The 22,445-nt window shown below is 45.2% G+C and overlaps 1 protein-coding gene across 1 annotated transcript in view; it reads right to left on the reverse strand.

Moving 5' to 3' along the window:
* LOC137627928 (hydroxysteroid dehydrogenase-like protein 2) overlaps nucleotides 1–21,511 on the reverse strand; it is a 48,704-nt gene extending 27,193 nt beyond the window's left edge. Inside the window, exons 1-3 of the mRNA XM_068359382.1 lie at nucleotides 21,353–21,511; nucleotides 11,946–12,109; nucleotides 3,996–4,209 (exon numbers count right to left, since the gene is read on the reverse strand). Of these exons, the coding sequence (XP_068215483.1) occupies nucleotides 3,996–4,209; nucleotides 11,946–12,109; nucleotides 21,353–21,369 (395 nt within the window). The 5' untranslated portion in view covers nucleotides 21,370–21,511. The remainder of the gene's footprint in view (nucleotides 1–3,995; nucleotides 4,210–11,945; nucleotides 12,110–21,352) is intronic.
* Between the last annotated feature and the right edge of the window lie 934 nt (nucleotides 21,512–22,445).

Below are 22,445 nucleotides of genomic sequence, written 5' to 3' on the forward strand. Positions count from 1 at the left end.
TTAGAGGATCTAGCAAAGACGAGCTTAGTGTAGGCCGACTTAACAGTTTGCATGCCTAGAGAAAACTCTGATGGAGGAGAGCGAGGGGTAGCAGAAACAAAATGATCCGGGTAAACCTCTCTGAAAAGAGCCAGGACCTTGCGAAAGTCAATGGAGGGTGGTAACGACTTGGGTTCCTCCACGTCCGAAGAGGGATCATCTAGGTGCGCAGCTTCCTCCTCCGAAACCTCATCACCTGAGTGTTGGGAAGCGAGAGGTAAAGTTACAGCGGTATGCTGAACAGCAGAATCCTGACAAGCGGGTGCATAAACACTTGCGGTCTCATCCTCAAGTCTCTGTTGAAGAGGATGAGGGCTGTTAATGACAAAGTCATGAGGCTGGGATGAAGGAGGTACTGCGGCGGTTTGAGGAGCAAGTGTGGTGAGAGGCGACTGAAGTAAAACCTGAGGTTCAGGCTGCAAAGACTGGTCAAGTAGAGGAGAAGGTGGTAGAAGCATGCGTTGAGGTGGCTGACTCATTGCATGAGGTCCCTGTCTCAAGAGTTGCGCTTGCTTCAAGGGTTGAGGTGGTTGCGCAGTAAGAGATTCCTGTCTCACGAGTTGAGGTTCTTGAGGTGTGAGCTGCGAGAGTTGAGGTGGCGGCTGCGCAGAACGCGGCTCCTGTCTCACGAGTTGAGGTTCTTGAGGTGCTTGCCTCGAGAGTTGAGGTAGCAGCTGCGAGAGCTGAGGTGGCTGCCTCAAGGATGGTAGAGGTTGTCGTACCTCAAGAGGTTGCTGCCTCGAGGATGGTCTTACTGCAAGAAACTCATGTCTCAAGGGAAGAGGAGGTTGTAAGGCATAAGACTCCTGTCCCCATTGTTGAGGAGGTTGCTGCACAACGCTGGTAACTGGCAACTCCCAACGCGGTAGCTCACGCATGGAGGTAGCTTGAGGAACCTCAACTTCGTACGTCTGGCAGACTGGACTGCGGAGAGGAGGAGGAGCGCTCGCAGGCGGAGGTGTAACCTTCTCTGCCTGAAACTCACTCATTAAGACCTCAAGCTGCGACTGCATGGACTGCAGCAAAGCCATCTTGGGATCAACAGACGATGAGGTCTGTTGAGGCAAAGCCTTAACAGAAGTTGAGGTCTGTTGAGGCATCGCCTTACCTCTCTTAGGAGGTGTGCAGTCACCTGATGACTGCGGCGAGTCAGAGCTAGCCCAATGACTACATCCGGGCTGTTGAACTCGTGAGGTTTGGACTTTACGCTTAAGAGGTCTTGAGACCTGAGTCCAGCGTTTTCTCCCCGAAAAAGCAACTGCAGACGAGGAAAGTAAAGGCTCAATCGTCTGAGAGTGGGAGTGACGATCTCCGTAAGATACGCCCGCAACCACCGAGGATACTTCTGTGCGCCGATCAAGGCCTGCCGAACCCTTTTGCCCTTCGACATTGCTTCTCCCCTGGGCTTGGGAGCTTGCAAGAGGTCCCGGACTGGGAGGACGACTGGCACGCACAGAAGTACCCTCACGCACAACACTGACACTGACACTAGCACTCGGCACAGCACTGGCACTACCACTTCCCACTGCACTTTTCACTTTTAGTTCCTTGACGTCCGCCAAGAGGAACTTGTGGTCACTCACTACCGACTCCACTTTATCACCTAAAGCCTGAATGGCACGTAGAACATCAGACATATCAGGCTGAGCACAAAAAGTAGGTTTGGGGGTAGCCACTACAGGGGGAGGAAAAGGTTGAGGATCATGGGGTGAGGAATAAAGCGAAGAGCGAGCCGAACTCCTCCTAACTCTCTCTCTCTAACTTAGTGGTATACTTAAGGAATCGAACAAAATCAAGTTCCGAAAGTCCGGCGCATTCCTCACATCGATCTTCCAACTGACAGGATTTTCCCCTACAGTCGGAAAAAACGGTGTGAGGATCAACCGAGGCCTTCGGAATACGCCTAATACAAGTCCTACATCGTCTTTGGGGAGGAGCTTGAGAAAGGTCAGACATCTTGAATCAAGGAACACTCAAGGGGGATTCCAATTAAAGCAAAAGATCGTTAACCATAAATCAAATCAATATAAAAGCTATCTAAGCTAATAGACAAGTTTCCAGTATAGCGAAAGCTGAAATCTTAGAGCAATACTTCACCAAAAACCGTGAACAAGACTCCAAAATTATAAGCGTATCCATGAACGTCTTGCCGGAAGCACGACAGAGGAAAAATTGAGGTGGTGTCAACAAGAAGTACTGCAGTACCTGGCCACAGGTGGCGCTGGTGAGTACACCCCCTTCTAGTATAGTGATCGCTGGCGTATCCCTTCCGTAGAATTCTGTCGGGCAACGGAGTTGACAGCTACATGATTATCGGGTAAGATTAATATTGAAAAAAACATTATATTCAATACAGTAAGCAAGAGAGAGGGGGATGTTGATGAGGGAGAGGTCTAATTGGCGAGGGATCTATGGTCGTGGTTCATTCACACCCCAGTTTTCTATACCGACACTCAAGGAGTGAGCGAGCTAGGTTTATTCTTGGCAATCCATGCATCTCTTTTTTCTCTGGTATATTCAGCAATAACTATGTCTTAGAAATGGTGGTAGAGGAGCATTTCACGGAGCGACATAGGTCGAGCCCAGAAATGACATATGTAATATCCTGATATCTATTTCATATGAAACCCCACCATTTGTTGACTTTTGTAGCTGGAAATCATAGGTATGGGATTCAGGTTACAAAATTAAACTTACAAAAAGCTTCTTGGAACCAATTAAGTTTGTAAGTTGAGGACCTACTGAGTTGTTGATTGTTAACTGGAACCCCAATACTTTAATACAAATTGATATTAAGTCTAAAGCATTAAGTACAGCACGCATTAAAGCGAAGACGATTCATATTTAGGGCCATAGTATCACAAATTTTTAAACTAATTTGTATTTTTCCTAATTATACATACCATGGTCCTTTAGCAGGAGCATGCTTTCAGTGAAGCTGGATAAGGCTATTAAAACTTTACAAGGCATAAACTACAAATTTTACCTTACAAAATTAGATACTTAGCATTTGCTACAAACTACGACCACTGATCCAGAAATGATGAGAGAAGTAATGGATAATGAACGCAGCTTGGGTAGCAGGCTTAAATACAAGCAACGTTTTCAACTGAATCTCAATGGAGGAGTAATTTCATGTATCCTGTTGATAAGACTTTTAATGCAAAATATTCTGTGTACAGCAGTTGATTTCCTACGATAAGACTGCTAGATCAATGACAATACAACACAAACTGAACTCTTCTAAGAAGACGACACTCCAAAATCAAACCATTGTCTTGGTTAGTGCCATAGCCTCTGTACCATGGTCTTCCACTATCTTGGGTTAGAGTTCTCTTGCTTGAGGGTACACTCGAGCACACTATTCTATCTTATTTCTCTTCCTCTTATTTTGTTAAAAGTTTTTATAGTTTATAATGGTATAGGAGATTATTTACTTTAATATTGTTATTCTTAAAATATCTTATTTTCCTTTTTTCCTTTCCTCACAGGCTATTTTCCCTGTTGGAGCCCCTAGGTTTATAGCATCCTGCTTTTCCAACAAGGGTTGTAGCTTACCAAGTAGTAGTAATAATAATAATAATAGTAATACAGGTAATAATAAGAATAATAATAATAATAATAATAATACAGTACCAGTTTAAAGTTTACAGTAGTGTTAGTGCAGTATCCTTAAGATGAAGAAAATGTTCATGCTGCATAATTGTCTGTCATTACCTTATGATTTTAGTTAAAAAAAATAAGGCTTGGAATTCTAAATTACACGTAATACTATACAGAGTAAGAAAGATAATAATTATCATTAAGAGAAATTTCCATGTGACATGGACTGGAGAAAAAAATAACTACTTTACTGTACACACCATGAATAAATTCATTCTGTACAAAACAAACATACAAAGGCTATTGTAAAAGACACATCACAAACCATTATAAGCACACAATAATGATCTTACACAAGGTATGTTCCTCGCGTATTTATATGGTGCATCAAATCATATCTCTTCATGGGTGTCTCTAAGGTGCCAGTTAGAGAGATGGCACTCGCGTTGTTGACCACGATATCGATGCCGCCGAATCTTTCCACGGCGAGCTCCACGGCCTTGGCAACGGACGTCTCATCCCTCACGTCGACAATGCACGGAAGCGCTTGTCCGCCTGCTTCTTCGACTGGAAGTACGGGAGTGAATAAAACAATTAACAACAAACTCCTAAAAGCATGAATCAATTAATAATGGGACTGGATTCATGGAATTTGGATTGTAAGGGCCTGGAGTCAAAGCCCAGTATGGCCATTCAAATCAATGTACTATGAGAAAGTTAGGGACGCACTCGGCCACACTATTCTATCTTATTTTTCTTCCTCTTGTTTTTTATTTTTATCTTTACAGTATATATGAAAGATTTATTTTAATGTTACTATTTGAAAATATCTCCTTTCAATTGTTCATCACTTCTCTATAAGTTTATTTATTTCCTTTCCTGACTGGGCTATTTTTCCCTGTTGGAGCCCTTGGGCTAATAGCATCCACCTTTTCCAACTAGGGTTGTAGCTTAGCTAACAATATAATAATAATAATAATAATAATAATAATAATATGTTATTTTCATTAATAAAATAAATTTTTGAATATACTTACCCGGTGATCATATAAGCTGTCAGCTCTGCTGCCCGACAGAAAAACCTAAGGACAAAATACGCCAGCGATCGCTATACAGGTAGGGGTGTACATCAACAGCGCCATCTGTCGAGCAGGTACTCAAGTACTCCATGTAAACACAGAACCAATTTTCTCCTCGGTCCACTGGGTCTCTATTGGGGAGGAAGGGAGGGTCCTTTAATATATGATCACCGGGTAAGTACAGTATATTCAAAAATTTATTTTATTAATGAAAATAACATTTTTCAATATTAAACTTAGCCGGTGATCATATAAGCTGATTCACACCCAGGGGGGTGGGTAGAGACCAGCATTACATGTTTACATTATTAAGAGCTAAGTATTTTGTATTTCATTTTAGCAGTTATTCAAAATAACAAACATAAAATAAATAAGTACCTGGTAAGGAAGTCGACTTGAACAATTACTCTGCCTTTTTAAGTACGTCTTCCTTACTGAGCCTCGCGATCCTCATAGGATGCTGAGCGACTCCTAGGAGCTGAAGTATCAAGGGTTGCAACCCATACTAAAGGACCTCATCAAAACCTCTAATCTAGGCGCTTCTCAAGAAAAGAATTTGACCACCCGCCAAATCAACCAGGATGCGAAAGGCTTCTTAGCCTTCCGGACAACCCAAAAACAACAATAAAAAGAATTTCAAGAGAAAGATTAAAAAAGGTTATGGAATTAGGGGAATGTAGTGGTTGAGCCCTCACCCACTACTGCACTCGCTGCTACGAATGGTCCCAGGGTGTAGCAATTCTCGTAAAGAGACTGGACATCTTTAAGATAAAAAGACGCTCTCCAATAGGTTGCGTCCATTATACTCTGCAGAGATCTATTTTGTTTGAAGGCCACTGAAGTTGCGACAGCTCTAACTTCATGTGTCCTTACCTTCAGCAAAGCATGGTCTTCCTCATTCAGATGGGAATGAGCTTCTCGTATCAACAGTCTAATATAATAGGAAACTGCATTCTTCGACATAGGTAAAGAAGGTTTCTTAATAGCACACCATAAAGCTTCTGACTGTCCTCGTAAAGATTTAGTTTGTTTCAAATAGAACTTAAGAGCTCTAACAGGGCACAAGACTCTTTCTAGTTCATTTCCAACCAAGTTAGAAAGGCTTAGAATATCGAACGATTTCGGCCAAGGACGAGAAGGTAGTTCGTTTTTGGCTAGAAAACCAAGCTGCAAAGAACATGTAGCTGTTTCAGATGAAAATCCGATGTTCCTGCTGAAGGCGTGTATCTCACTGACTCTTTTAGCTGTAGCTAAGCAGACGAGGAAAAGAGTCTTTAAAGTGAGATCTTTAAAGGAGGCTGATTGTAGTGGCTCGAACCTTTCTGACATAAGGAATCTTAGTACCACGTCTAAATTCCAACCTGGTGTGGCCAAACGACGCTCCTTCGAGGTCTCAAAAGACTTAAGGAGGTCCTGTAGATCTTTGTTGTTGGAAAGATCTAAGCCTCTGTGACGGAAGACTGCTGCCAACATGCTTCTGTAACCCTTGATCGTGGGAGCTGAAAGAGATCTTTCCTTCCTCAGGTATAAAAGGAAGTCAGCTATCTGAGTTACAGAGGTACTGGTTGAGGATACTGATACCGACTTGCACCAGCTTCGGAAGACTTCCCACTTCGACTGGTAGACTCTAAGAGTGGATGTCCTCCTTGCTCTAGCAATCGCCCTGGCTGCCTCCTTCGAAAAGCCTCTAGCTCTCGAAAGTCTTTCGATAGTCTGAAGGCAGTCAGACGAAGAGCGTGGAGGCTTGGGTGTACCTTCTTTACGTGTGGCTGACGTAGAAGGTCCACTCTTAGCGGAAGAGTTCTGGGAACGTCCACCAGCCATTGCAGTACCTCGGTGAACCATTCTCTCGCGGGCCAGAGGGGAGCAACCAACGTCAACCTTGTCCCTTCGTGAGGCGAACTTCTGCAGTACCTTGTTGACAATCTTGAACGGGGGGAATGCATAAAGGTCTAGATGGGACCAATCCAGTAGAAAGGCATCTACTGTATATGAACTGCTGCTGGGTCCGGGATCGGTGAGCAATAATTTGGGAGCCTCTTGGTCATTGAGGTTGCAAAGAGGTCTATGGTAGGTTGGCCCCATGTGGCCCAAAGTCTCTTGCATACATTCTTGTGAAGGGTCCATTCTGTTGGGATGATTTGATCCTTCCGACTGAGGCGGTCTGCCATGACATTCATGTTGCCTTGAATGAACCTCGTTACTAGAGACAGGTTTAGATCTCTTGACCAGGTGAGGGGGTCCCTTGCGATCTCGTACAACTTCACAGAATGGGTCCCTCCTTGCTTGGAGATGTACGCCAAGGCCGTGGTGTTGTCGGAGTTCACCTCCACCACCTTGCCTAGAAGGAGGGACTTGAAGCTTTCCAAGGCCAGATGAACTGCCAGTAGCTCCTTGCAGTTGATATGTAACACTCTTTGCTCCGAGTTCCAGGTGCCCGAGCATTCCCGACCGTCTAATGTCGCACCCCAGCCCGTATCCGATGCGTCCGAGAAGAGAACGTGGTTGGGGGTCTGAACAGTCAGGGGTAGACCCTCTCTGAGGTTGATGTTGTGCTTCCACCAGGTCAGTGATGACTTCATCTTCTCGGAAATAGGGATCGAGACAGCTTCTAGCGTCTTGTCCTTTCTCCAGTGAACAGCCAGGTGAAATTGAAGGGGACGGAGGTGTAGTCTCCCTAACGCAATGAACTGGTCCAGTGATGAAAGCGTCCCTATCAGACTCATCCACTGCCTGACTGAACATCGGTCCTTCATTAGCATGTTCTGGATGCATCCTTGGGCTTGACTTATTCTGGGGGCCGACGGAAAAGCCCGAAAAGCTTGACTGTGAATCTCCATCCCTAGGTACACTATAGTTTGGGATGGGACCAGTTGGGACTTTTCCATATTGACCAGGAGACCCAATTCCTTGGTCAGATCTAGAGTCCACTTTAGATTCTCCAGACAGCGACGACTGGACGAAGCTCTTAAAAGCCAGTCGTCCAAATAGAGGGAGGTTCTGATGTCTGCTAAATGCAGGAATTTGGCAATATTCCTCATCAGTTTCGTAAAGACAAGAGGCGCCGTGCTTAGGCCAAAGCACAGGGCTTGAAATTGGTAGACAACCTTCCCGTAAACGAACCTTAGAAAAGGTTGGGAATCTGGGTGGATGGGGACGTGAAAGTAAGCGTCCTTGAGGTCTAAAGAGACCATCCAGTCTTCCTTCCTGACCGCTGCTAGAACAGACTTTGTCGTCTCTCCATGGCGAACGTCTGCTTGGTGACAAAGACATTCAGAGCACTGACGTCTAGCACCGGTCTCCACCCTCCTGTCTTCTTTACCACTAAGAAGAGACGGTTGTAGAAGCCCGGGGATTGATGGTCCCGGACTTTGACTACCGCTCCCTTTTCTAGTAAGAGAGACACCTCTTGCTTCAAAGCTAGTCTCTTGTCCTCCTCTCTGTACCTGGGAGAGAGGTCGATGGGAGTCGTTGCTAGAGGGGGCTTGCGCAAGAATGGGATCTTGTACCCTTCTCTGAGCAACTTCACAGATTGTGCATCTGCGCCCCTGTTCTCCCAGGACTGCCAGTAGTTCTTGAGTCTGGCTCCCACTGCTGTCTGAAGAAGGTGGCAGTCAGACTCTGCCTCTAAAGGACTTGGTACCTTTCTTCTTGCTCCCACGATTCCCTTCGGCACAAGCACCTCCTCTGCTGGAGGCTCTGCCACGAAAGGGCGGAATGAATCTTGACGCTGGAGTATCCATCCTGGGTCTAGACATGGAAGGCAAAGGGGTGGCTTTGCGTGCAGATGACGCAACTAGGTCATGCGTGTCTTTTTGAATCAAGGAGGCAGCAATCTCCTTGATCAACTCCTCTGGGAAAAGGCACTTCGAGAGAGGAGCAAACATAAGCTCCGACCTCTGACATTGTGTTACTCCAGCTGACAAGAAGGAGCAAAGGTTTTCTCGTTTCTTGAGGACCCCGGAAACGAACGAAGCCGCAAGCTCACTGGAACCGTCCCGTATGGCCTTGTCCATGCAGGACATAATGAGCATGGAAGTTTCCTTGTCAGAAGGGGAGGTCTTCCTGCTCAACGCTCCCAAACACCAATCCAAAAAGTTAAACACTTCGAACACTCTGAAGACTCCTTTCATCAGGTGATCTAAATCTGAAGGAGTCCAACAAATCTTGGAGCGTCTCATGGCCAACCTGCGGGGAGAGTCTACTAGACTTGAGAAGTCGCCCTGGGCAGAGGCAGGAACTCCCAAGCCGAGAACTTCTCCCGTGGCATACCAGACGCTCGATCTGGAAGCGAGTTTCGCAGGGGGAAACAAGAAAGCTGTCTTCCCCAGGTGCTTTTTGGACTGCATCCAATCTCCCAACACCCTCAAAGCTCTCTTGGACGAGCGGGCGAGGACGAGCTTCGTAAAGGCAGGCGCGGATGACTGCGTGCCTAAAGCGAACTCAGATGGAGGTGAGCGTGGGGCCGCAGAAACAAACTGATCGGGATACATATCCTTGAACAGAGCAAGTACTTTCCTAAAGTCTAAGGAGGGAGGCGTGGTCTTGGGTTCGTCGATGTCCGTGTGCGGGTCGTCAAGGTGTGCAGCGTCGTCATCATCAGAGAGTCCATCGTCTGAATGCTGAGGAGGAAGCGGCAAAGGAGTAGGCATTGGCTGGTCAGCTGAGTCCGGCAGCACGGGTGCATACGTGACTGCACTGGACGCAACGTCATGGAACTGTTGGTCAGTCTGTGAGCTGGCAACAACCATAGCTGCGCGGGGGCGCAAAGCGTCTACTCCCGACTGTCTAGTCTGCTGTGGGCGAGTAGGGGTAACCACAGTGGGTTGCGGAGGTTGACGCACCGCGTCAAAACAAAACAACTTAGGTTGTTGTTGTTGTAACTCGCGGACGTCAACGGAGGGTTCCGTGCGTCGGCGAACGTCAACATGCGGCTGGCAGGGTACAGTGCGCATGGGTGGCGGGACTCTCACAGCTGGAGTGCGGGAGAAGGTAGCCTCAGCGTCAACTGGACGCACAACCGTGGTTGGTTGTAGGCTAACGGGTGCAGCGTCAACCTTCTCCGCACGAAAGTCCTGCATTAAAGATGACAACTGTGTCTGCATGGTCTGCAGCAAAGCCCACTTAGGGTCTAAAGTAGCAGGTGTGGCAACAGACGGTGTTACTGCCTGTTGCGGTACCGCTTTGCCTCTCTTAGGAGGTGTGCAGTCATCGGAAGACTGCAGCGAGTCCGAACTGACCCAGTGGCTACAACTGGGCCGTTGGACTTGCGCGGAAGGGACCTTGCGTTTGAGAGGTCGTGAGACCTTGGTCCATTGTTTCTTCCGAGAAACATCTTCCGCAGACGAGGAATAAATGGGCTCTCTCGTCTTCTTGTGGGTGGGGCGATCTTGGTAAGATACGTCCGAAACCACGGAGGGAACGTCTGTCCGCTGATTAAAGCCTGTCGAACCCTTTGGTCGTACGACATTGCTTCTCCCCTGGGCTTGGGAGCTTGCAAGAGGTCCCGGACTGGGAGGACGACAGGCACGAACAGACGCACCCTCAAGCGCAACACTAACACTTTCCACAACACTTCCACTCACTTTGTCACTACCCACTGCACTCTTACCCTTCAACTCCTTGACGTCTGCCATGAGTTGATTACGGTCACTCGCCAATGACTCGACTCTCTCACCCAGAGCCTGGATGGCACGCATCATATCCGCCATCGAAGGTTGTTGAGTGCTAGAAGGGGGATCAGGAGCAACCACTACTGGGGAAGGAATAGGTTGTGGGGCATGGGGAGAGGAAAAATCAACGGAGCGAGATGAACTTCTCCTGACTCTATCTCTCTCTAGCCTACGTGAATATTTCAGGAATTCGAGAAAATCGAATTCCGAAAGCCCAACGCATTCCTCACATCGATCTTCCAATTGACAGGAATTACCCCGACAATTGGAACAAATGGTGTGAGGATCGATAGAGGCCTTCGGAAGACGCCTTGAGCAGTCCCTAGCACTACACTTTCTGTATTTAGGGACTTGAGAAGGGTCAGCCATCTTGAATTAGTCAAAGGGGAATTCAAAATCTATCCAAGTCGTCAACAAATAATCCAAAATTCAATCAAAGAATGCAAGGAAGTATTGAAGATAACCTCTGCAAAGCGAAAGCTAATAACTAGAAATGAGTACTTCACCAAAATCTGTGAAAATCAATCCAGTAAGCAACAGCGTATTTAGTAGGTCTTGCCGGTGGCACGACAGAGAGAAAATTGGTTCTGTGTTTACATGGAGTACTTGAGTACCTGCTCGACAGATGGCGCTGTTGATGTACACCCCTACCTGTATAGCGATCGCTGGCGTATTTTGTCCTTAGGTTTTTCTGTCGGGCAGCAGAGCTGACAGCTTATATGATCACCGGCTAAGTTTAATATTGAAAAAATAACAATAATAATAATAGGGTCAGCATGGTAGAAGGCAAAATAATAGATGCAATGAAGGAACAAAGGAACAAGGCAAAGACATTTTAGTAAAGCCTACAGTGTACCACAAGGAGGAAATCACGGCACAAACCATCTATGGGGTCAATAAATAATTCATATAAACATAAAACTACTAAATTTGAAACAACGAACTATATTGTATTATGCAATCCATGTAAACATATAAGACATCTCTTTGTAATTGGTAAAATTATGTAAAAAAATACAATATATAAAACATCTGTTTGCAAAATTGCTGAAATAATCTAACAAATATAATGAATTTGCTTATATATAAATACAATGCAACAATAACAAATGCAGCCATTTCTAGTCCACTGTAGGACAGAGGCCTCAGACAGGAAAATTCATGTCTGGGGTTTGGCCAGTGCAAATTGGTGATGGTGGGAGATTTTTATTTGATCACTCAGTATACCAACCTAGTATTGTACGGTATGGATGGTCCTGACTAGTACAGACTTGCTGATCATGGCGATACGCAAGCCGTTTCACCACATTAAGGTATCCCCGCCCAGAAAGGGATACATACATTACTATGTATAAGCATAAATAATTTATATTTTTAAGGCATAATAAATTCCCTGACAAAGACTCACATAGACACTTCATCTCTATCCATCCCACCAATTTCTAAAAATAAATTGCACCAAGGTTAGAATCAAGTACTGTACAGTACTTGACAAATTGCGCAATCTATGAGGCTGTTCTACCAAAGACGCACTCTAATTTCCTCCACTTACTTTCTTTCGCAGCTGTGTAGATGGTGCCGGGGAGTTTGGGATGCGGCTCGGCCGTTTTGGCAGCGATGATGATGTTTGCTCCGTCCCTGGCTGCTTTGAGGGCTATTGCTTTACCGATTCCTCTGCTGGCACCAGTAATGAAAAGGGTTTTCCCTTTAAGTTTCCTGAGGAGGAACAAGAGGATTTACTCTTCTTTAAATACAGAATGTCTTCAATTTACAAATATTTTTAATACAAATATTTGGAGATACTAACACAAATCCAAATATACCACAGATATAATATCAAAATCTAATAATGTTATACTGTAATAGAACAATATATAATTTAATGCAGAAAGCAAGACGACATTTGCGATATGAAACGGGATTATTTGTTGACTTTTGCAGATGAAAATCGTTGGCATGTGAGTTAAGTGAAGCCTACCCTAGGCAAAGATTAAAAGAAATTTGACTTACAAACAGTTTCTTGGAACCTACTATGTTTGTACATTGATGACTATCTGAAACTAAGAATACCGAATCTAACATTTCAGGTATCATGAACAGTGAGTAGGGATAGTATCCTAAGATGAGTTTTGTTGGAACAGGACCATTGGAAATTTACTGGTGATGGTGCACGGGTAAAAGTTTACCGTTTGAAATTTACTGGTGATGCTGTACGGATAAAAGTTTACCGTATGAAATTTACTGGTGATGCTGTACGGATAAAAGTTTACCGTTTAAAATTTACAGGTGATGGTGCACGGATAAAAGTTTACTGTTTGAAATTTACTGGGGATGGTGCACGGATAAAAGTTTACCTTTTGAAATTTACTGGTGATGGTGTACGGGTAAAAGTTTACCGATTGAAATTTACTGATGCTGGTGCACAGGAAAAAGTTTACCAATTGAAATTTACGGATGATGATGCACGGATAAAAGTTTACTGTTTGAAATTTACTGGTGACGGTGCACGGATAAAAGTTTACCGTTTGAAATTTACTGGTGATGTTGCATGGGTAAAAGTTTACCGTTTGAAATTTACTGGTAACGGTGCATGGATAAAAGTTTACCGTTTGAAATTTACTGGTGATGGTGCACGGATAAAAGTTTACCGTTTGAATATGTTATTTTTATTAATAAAATAAATTTTTGAATATACTTACCCGATAATCATGTAGCTGTCAACTCCGTTGCCCGACAGAATTCTATGGAGGGATACGCCAGCTATCACAATACTAGAAGGGGGTGTACTTACCAGCGCCACCTGTGGCCAGGTACTCAAGTACTTCTTGTTGACACCTCCTCAATTATTCCTCGGTCCACTGGTTCTCTATGGGGAGGAAGGGAGGGTCGATTAAATCATGATTATCGGGTAAGTATATTCAAAAATTTATTTTATTAATAAAAATAACATTTTTCAATATTAAACTTACCCGATAATCATGTAGCTGATTCACACCCAGGGAGGTGGGTGAAAACCAGTGTACAAGATTAAAGGATAGCTAAGTATCCCATATTTCATATAACAGTTATCTCAAATAACAATGAAATAATAAGTACCTGGTAAGGAAGTCGAATTGAACCGTTACTCTGCCTCTTTTTTAAGTTCGTCTTCCTTACTGAGCGCAGCGTTCCTCTTGGAGGCTGAATCAACCCAAAGGTGCTAAAGTATATAGGGTTGCAACCCCTACTAAAGGACCTCTACAAAACCTCTAACCCAGGCGCTTCTCAAGAATGAATAGACCACCCGCCAAATCAAAAGGATGCGGAAGGCTTCTTAGCCTACCGTAACAACCATAAAAACAACAATAAAAGCATTCAAGAGAAAGGTTAAAAAAGGTTATGGGATTAAGGGAATGTAGTGGCTGAGCCCTCACCTACTACTGCACTCGCTGCTACGAATGGTCCCAGGGTGTAGCAGTTCTCGTAAAGAGACTGGACATCTTTAAGATAAAATGATGCAAACACTGACTTGCTCCTCCAATAGGTTGCATCCATTATGCTCTGCAGAGAACGGTTTTTATTAAAGGCCATCGAAGTAGCTACGGCTCTTACTTCGTGGGTCCTTACCTTCAGCAATGCAAGGTCTTCCTCCTTTAAGTGAGAATGGGCTTCTCTAATCAGAAGCCTTATATAATACGAAACCCCGTTCTTGGACATGGGCCTCGAAGGTTTCTTGATGGCACACCATAAGGCTTCTGACTGTCCTCGAATAGGTTTAGACCTCTTAAGATAATATTTGAGAGCTCTGACAGGGCAAAGAACTCTCTCTAGTTCGTTACCTACCATGTTGGAGAGGCTAGGTATATCAAACGATCTAGGCCAAGGACGTGAAGGAAGTTCGTTCTTTGCTAGGAATCCGAGCTGAAAAGAACATGTTGCAGATTCGGTCGTGAAACCAATGTTCTTGCTGAAGGCATGAACCTCACTGACTCTCTTAGCTGTTGCAAGGCAGACGAGAAAAAGAGTCTTGAGGGTAAGGTCCTTGAAGGAAGCTGACTGGAGAGGTTCGAACCTAGATGACATAAGGAACCTTAAGACTACGTCTAGGTTCCAGCCTGGAGTGGATAGACGACGCTCTTTAGACGTCTCAAAAGACTTAAGAATGTCTTGAAGGTCCTTGTTGCAAGACAGGTCCAAACCTCTGTGGCGGAGAACTGAAGCCAACATACTCCTATACCCTTTAATCGTAGGGGCTGAAAGGGATCTCTCATTCCTAAGATGTAGAAGGAAGTCAGCTATTTGGGTCACAGAGGTATTGGTAGAGGATATTGAATTGGCTCTACACCAGCTTCGGAAGACTTCCCACTTAGATTGGTAGACTCTACGAGTGGAAACCCTTCTTGCTCTGGCAATCGCACTGGCTGCCTCCTTCGAAAAGCCTCTAGCTCTAGCGAATCTTTCGACAGTCTGAAGGCAGTCAGCCGAAGAGCGTGGAGGTTTGGGTGCAACCTGTCTACGTGAGGTTGACGTAGAAGGTCCACTCTTAGAGGTAGAGTCCTGGGGATGTCGACTAGCCATTGAAGTACCTCTGTGAACCATTCTCTTGCAGGCCAAAGGGGAGCAACCAGCGTCAGCCGTGTCCCTTCGTGCGAGATGAATTTCTGCAGAACTTTGTTTATTATCTTGAACGGTGGGAATGCGTAAAGGTCGAGATGGGACCAGTTCAGTAGAAAAGCATCCACATGAACTGCTGCAGGGTCTGGAACAGGGGAACAGTACAGCGGAAGTCTCTTGGTTATGGAGGTGGCAAACAGATCTATGGTAGGTTGACCCCACAAGGTCCAAAGTCTGTTGCACACACTCTTGTGGAGGGTCCATTCCGTGGGAATGACCTGATTCCTTCTGCTTAGGCGATCTGCTGAGACGTTCATATTGCCCTGAATGAACCTCGTGACCAAAGTGAGGTTTAGACCTCTTGACCAAATGAGGAGGTCCCTTGCAATCTCGAATAGGCTCCTCGAATGGGTCCCTCCTTGCTTGGAGATGTAAGCCAAGGCTGTGGTGTTGTCTGAGTTCACCTCCACCACTTTGCCTAGCAGGAGGGACTTGAAGTTCAGCAGGGCTAAATGAACTGCTAGTAGCTCCTTGCAGTTGATGTGGAGCAATCCCTGTTCCTCGTTCCACGTTCCCGAGCATTCCCGTCCGTTCAAGGTCGCACCCCAGCCCGAGTCCGATGCATCTGAGAAGAGATGAAGATTGGGGGTCTGAATAGCCAACGATAGGCCCTCCCTGAGAAGGAGATTGTTCTTCCACCACAGGAGAGTGGTCTTCATCTCTTGGGTGATTGGGATAGAGACTGCTTCGAGAGTCGAACCCTTGTCCCAATGAGCTGCAAGATGGAATTGAAGAGGGCGGAGGTGGAGTCTCCCTAGCTCGACAAACAGGGCCAGTGATGAAAGGGTCCCTGTGAGACTCATCCACTGTCTCACCGAGCAACTGCTCCTCTTCAGCATGCTCATGATGCACTCTAGGGCTTGGCTTATCCTGGGGGCCGATGGAAAAGCCCGAAAATCCTGACTCCGAATCTCCATTCCCAGGTACACAATGGATTGGGAGGGAATGAGCTGAGACTTTTCTATGTTGACTAACAGACCCAGTTGTCTGATTAAGTCCAAAGTCCAGTTGAGATTCTCCAGACAGCGACGACTCGTGAAGGCTCTCAACAGCCAGTCGTCTAAGTAGAGGGAGGCTCTGATGTCCGATAAGTGTAGGAATTTTGCTATATTCCTCATCAGATGAGTGAACACCATAGGAGCTGTGCTTAGGCCAAAACACAGGGCTTGGAATTGGTAGACAACCTTTCCAAAAACGAATCTCAGGAAAGGTTGGGAGTCTGGATGAATAGGAACGTGAAAGTAGGCATCTTTCAAGTCCAACGAGACCATCCAGTCCTCCTGTCTGACCGCTGCTAGGACCGACTTCGTCGTCTCCATCGTGAACGTCTGCTTGGTGACATACGCGTTGAGCGCGCTGACGTCCAGCACCGGTCTCCAACCTCCTGTCTTCTTGGCCACAAGAAAGAGACGGTTGTAGAAGCCCGGGGATTGATGGTCCCGGACTATAACCACTGCCTTCTTCTGCACAAGTAGCGACACCTCCTGGTGCAATGCTAGCCTCTTGTCCTCTTCTTTGTAGTTGGGAGAGAGGTTGATGGGAGATGTGGTCAGAGGTGGTTTGAGGCAGAATGGAATCCTGTAACCGTCCCTCAGCCAACTGACAGACTGGGCGTCTGCACCTCTCTTCTCCCAGGCTCGCCAGAAGATCTTGAGTCTGGCTCCTACTGCTGTCTGGAGATGCGGAGAGTCAGTTTTTTCCTTTAAATGTCTTGGAGCCTTTCCTAGACTTGCTCCTGTAAGAGTCTGGACGGGAGCTTCCTCGGCTGGGGGCTCTACCACGAAAGGGCGGTATGAACCTCGTAGCAGGGGTATCAGCCACTGGGGAGCGATAAGTCTTGGGGACTGAGGTAGCAACCTTAGACTTACGGGCCGATGAGGCTACAAGATCGTGTGTGTCCTTTTGTATCAGGGCAGCAGACAAGTCCTTAACCAGCTCTTCGGGGAAGAGGAACTTCGAGAGCGGAGCAAAAAGGAGTTGTGACCTTTGACAAGGTGTAATGCTGGAGGAAAGGAAGGTACACAGCTGTTCCCTTTTCTTCAAAACCCCTGATACAAACATCGACGCAAGCTCACCAGATCCATCCCTAATGGCCTTATCCATGCAGGACATTAATAGCATGGCAGAATCCTTGTCCGCAGGAGAGGTCTTCTTGCTGAGGGCCCCCAGGCACCAGTCTAGAAAGTTGAACATCTCAAATGCTCTAAATACTCCCTTCAGTAAGTGATCAAGGTCTGAGAAGGTCCAGCAAACCTTAGAGCGCCTCATTGCAGTTCTCCGAGGCGAGTCTACCAGACTTGAGAAGTCAGCCTGGGCAGAGGCAGGTACTCCCAAGCCTGGTGCTTCTCCTGTGGCATACCAAACGCTCGCTTTCGAAGTGAGCTTAGTCGGAGGGAACATGAAAGAAGTTTTGCCAAGGTGTTGCTTAGTCTGCAGCCACTCCCCTAAGATCCTTAACGCTCTCTTAGAGGACCTTGCTAGGACTAGCTTAGTATAGGTGGACTTAGCTTGTTGTATGCCCAGCGAAAACTCAGATGGCGGAGAGCGGGGAATAGCAGAGACAAAGTGGTCTGGGTAAACCTCCCTAAGCAGAGCCAAGACCTTACGAAAGTCAATAGACTGTGGAGAAGGCTTGGATTCATCCACGTCTGACGAGGGATCCAGGTGTGCCTCCTCATCATCAGACGCCTCATCACCAGAGTGTAGCGAAGAGATCGGACAAGAATGCTGAACAGCAGAGTCAGAACGAGTAGGAACAATATCAGTGGTTTCCTCTTCAAGTAACTGTTGAGGGAAAACCTGAGGCTCAGACTGCAAAGGCTGAATAAAAGACGAAGCAGAAGGAAGGCGCATGGGTGGAGGAGGCTGACTCCTGGTTGAACCCAAGGGTTGCGCTTGCTGAGCTGTTGGCGGAAGCAGAGTAGCAAGTTCCTGTTCCTGTGATGTGAGAGGAGCGCGATGAGGTAAAGGCTGCGCAGAACAAGGTAAATGTCTCGCAAGCTGAGGCTCCTGAGGCGCAAGGCTAAGGTGTAGTGGTGCTTGCCTTGTGGAGGGTTGAGCTCGCTGCAGCGAGAGCTGAGGAGACTGACTCATGGACGGGAGAGGTTGTTGTACCTCAACCGAGTGTTGCACCACTGGTGGAGCAGCAAGTGGAGGCGGAGGAAGAGAGGTATAATCCTCCTGATCCCATTGTAAAGGTTGCCTTAAAGAAGGCGGAGGCTGAACACCACTGGGAACAGCAAACTCAGAACGAGGCTCAACATCGTACGCCTGGCAGGTGGTACTGCGATCAGGCGGAGCGAGCGCAGGCGGAGCGAGCGCAGGCGGAGCGAGCGCAGGCGGAGCGAGCGCAGGCGGAGCGAGCGCAGGCGGAGGGAGTGTAGGCGGAGGCGGAGGCGCAACACTCTCAGCCCGACACTCACGCATCAAGTCCGAAAGCTGTGCTTGCATGGACTGAAGAAGAGTCCACTTGGGGTCGGCAGAAACTACAGTAGGCTGAGGTAAAGCCTTAACAGTCGAACTCTGTTGTGGCAGAACCTTACTCCTCTTGGGCGGAGTGCAGTCGACAGATGACTGCGGCGAGTCAGAGCTGAGCCAATGACTGCAACCTGGCTGAGCACTCGCGGACTGGACTCTGCGTTTAAGTGGTCTCGAGACCTGAGACCAACGTTTCTTCCCTGACAGTTGATCAGCGGACGAGAAAAAGACGGGCTCAATCGTCTGCAGGTGGGAGTGACGGTCTTTGGAAGACACGCCCGCAACCACCGAGGATACTTCTGTGCGCCTAACAAGGCCTGCCGAACCCTTATGCCCTTCGACATTGCTTCTCCCCTGGGCTTGGGAGCTTGCAAGAGGTCCCGGACTGGGAGGACGACTGGCTCGCACAGAAGTATCCTCACGCACCACACTGGCACTGACACTAGCACTTGGCACTGCACTGACACTAGCACTCGTCACAGCACTGGCACTAATTCCACCCACTGCACTCTTGACCTTAAGTTCCTTGACTTCGGCCATCAGAGACTTATGATCACTTACCACTGACTCTACTTTATCGCCTAAGGCCTGAATAGCACGCAAAACAACAGACATATCAGGCGGAGGGCAAACAGTAGGTTCGGGGGTAGCCACTACAGGGGTAGGAAAAGGTAGGGGATCATGAGGTGAGGAAAAAAGTGAAGAGTGAGAAGAACTCCTCCTAACTCTACCTCTCTCTAACTTAGTTGAATATTTCAAAAGACGGACAAATTCCAGTTCCGAAAGTCCGGCGCATTCCTCACATCGATTTTCTAACTGACAGGGCCTGTCCCTACAGTCAGAACAAGCGGTGTGAGGATCTACCGAGGCCTTCGGAATACGCCTATTGCAAGACCTACATCGTCTATGGGAGGGGGCTTGCGAAATGTCAGACATCTTGAATCCAAAGAGTTAGCCAAATGGGGTTCCAAAATCAAGCAAAAGATCGTTAACCGTTAATCAGGACTATATAAAAGCTATCTAGCTAATATAAGAAGGTTTCCAGTAAAGCGACAGCCGAAATCTGAGAGAATACTTCACCAATTAGCCGTGAAAATACTCGAAGATCATAAGCGTATCCCAGAACGTCTTGCCGGAAGCACGACAGAGGAATAATTGAGGAGGTGTCAACAAGAAGTACTTGAGTACCTGGCCACAGGTGGCGCTGGTAAGTACACCCCCTTCTAGTATTGTGATAGCTGGCGTATCCCTCCATAGAATTCTGTCGGGCAACGGAGTTGACAGCTACATGATTATCGGGTAAGTTTAATATTGAAAATTATTGGTGACGGTGCTACGGTCAAAATTTACCGAGGTGATGAATTCTAGGCCAATCATCACCATTCACTAAGAAGTGAAATTAAAGAGACTGAACAGTAAGATGGTAGAAAGGAAGCATGAACATAAGTAAAGAGAAAGGAAAAAAAGTTGGTGCTCACCCCCCTGGGACATGAACACTGTAAGGAAAATACTTAAGAGTTAAGAGTTGCAGATTCTCCTCTAACCTCATACACATGACAACACAGATTACCAAACAATTCTTCTTCACTCAGGGGTTAACTACTGCACTGCAATTGTTCAGTGGCTACTTTCCTCTTGGTAAGGGTAGAAGAGACTCTTTAGCTATGGTAAGCAGCTCTTCTATGAGAAGGACACTCCAAAATCAAAACATTGTTCTCTTGTCTTGGGTAGTGCCATAGCCTCTGTACCATGGTCTTCCACTGTCTTGGGTTAGAGTTCTCTTGCTTGAGGGTACACTCAGGCACAGTATTCTGTGTTATTTCTCTTCCTCTGATTTTGTTAAGTTTTTATAGTTTACATAGAAATTATTCATTTTAATGTTGTTACTGTTCTTAAAATTTTATTTTTCCTTGTTTCCTTTCCTAACTGGGCTTATAGCATCCTTCTTTTCCGACTAGGGTTGCGGCTTAGCAGGTAATAATAATAATAATGACTAGTCGTTGAATATATGAACTTTGGATTTCGCTTCCTATGTTAATTCGTTCTAGCAGGTAGTGTAGAACAAATTTAAGGAGCCTTTATAGTTCGTTGGGTCTGACTGGTTGTGAAATTTCAAACTCCCATTTTAAAAGGGAAACAAAACACGAGATCACCACTTAACCTAACCTAACCTAACCTAGGAGACATATCCTTACCTACCAGAGGGGGTGCAAAGTCGATCCCCTAAAGACGGGTTGGAGCCTTTGTATATCAGCGGCCAGTTCCTACCGTGTTGATTAAAAATGGACATCAACTAACATAAACTTTCCCCCTTAACCTAGGCTAGAAGTTTTATTCCAGCTGTTACCAAGTTGTGGAATGATCTTCCTAATCGGGTGGTTGAATCAGTAGAACTTCAAAAGTTCAAAGTTGGAGCAAATGCTTTTTTGTTGACCAGGCGAACATGAGTCTTTTTATAGTTTATTTATGACATATTTGTTTTTGATGCTGTTAAGTTTATATATGACATGTCTGTTTTGACGTTGTTACTGTTTTTAGAATGATTTATTGTTAATTTGTTCTCTTCATTTATTTATTTCCTTATTTCCTTTCCTCAAAGGGCTATTTTTCCCTGTTGGAGCCCCTGGGCTTATAGCATCTTGCTTTTCCAACTAGGGTTGTAGCTTGGATAGTAATAATAATAATAATATAAGCCGTGTCCTTACCTACAGAAAATAATGGTATTACTGTAATGTATTACAGGGCAATGTAACGAATTGACAATTAATAATTAAGTATTTAAGACCAAAATTAAACGACTTTAATTTACCAACGTATTTCCCTACTTACCCTGTATTCTGAGCCATGTTGAAGGTTTAGTATGTTCCAGGATCCCAATTACGCTTTTAATTATATCTCAGCCGGTAAACTTCATCCAGATAATTCCTTTTTTTTGTAATATGTACCCTGACATTACAAAACGTACTTGAACTTTGTACCGAGTGTTATTTTGTTACGTCAAATCAGCTCAGTGTTGCCATATATGGGAATTTATCCCTAGATTTGGGGATTTTGGGTGTTTGGTGGGGATATTCCGTGCAATTTTCTATGAAGAAAAAATGACAAGTAAACCTTTATATTGTTGCAATTAGTTTGCCTGCCCTTATATAAAGTATAAAGAGTCATTTCTATATTAGTAAAGCCTACGTAATCAAGACAGAAGAGAATATATTTGTGGAAATGTGGATTTTTACGTTGTTTTGGGGATTTTTCATCACGAGTTTTGTGGATTTTTATACTAACCCATCTGGCAACACTGAATCAGCTGATTGAGGAGCTGGTCCAAGTGGACTACTACAAGATAACATGATGAGGCTTTACAACGGCTCATCAAAATTCCCTTTTCTTACTGTGTATTTTATATTTCTTTGATTAATTTGTCTTTTCTATTTAAAATTCGGTTATAAATCTTTTCCTTTTTTAATATAATATTGTAATTTTATAGCAATTATCTGGCAAGCCTTTACAACAGCTCATCAAATTCCTCTTTTCTTCTTATGTATTTCCTGTTTTTTTTTTCATTAAACTGCGTTTTCTAAGTAAAGTTCCATTATAAAAATTCTATTCAAAAGTTTGGTTATGAAACTTTTTCGTTTTGTAATAGTCTATTTCAAGTTTATAGCAATTAGTTGGCAATCCTTTACAACCCCTCATCAAATTTCCCCTTTCTTCATATGTATTTCCCGTTTCTTTGATTAATTTGTCTTTTCTTTTTCAAATTTGGTTATAAAACTTTTCCTTTTTTAATATAATATTGTAATTTTATAGTAATTATCTGGCAAGCCTTTACAACAGCTCATCAATTTCCTCTTTTCTTTTCTTCATGTGTATTTCATGTTTCTTTCATTAAACTGCGTTTTCTAAGTAAAGTTCTATTATAGAA

Source organism: Palaemon carinicauda, chromosome 35 (assembly GCF_036898095.1).
Source record: "Palaemon carinicauda isolate YSFRI2023 chromosome 35, ASM3689809v2, whole genome shotgun sequence".
Classification (NCBI taxonomy): Eukaryota; Metazoa; Arthropoda; class Malacostraca; order Decapoda; family Palaemonidae; genus Palaemon; species Palaemon carinicauda.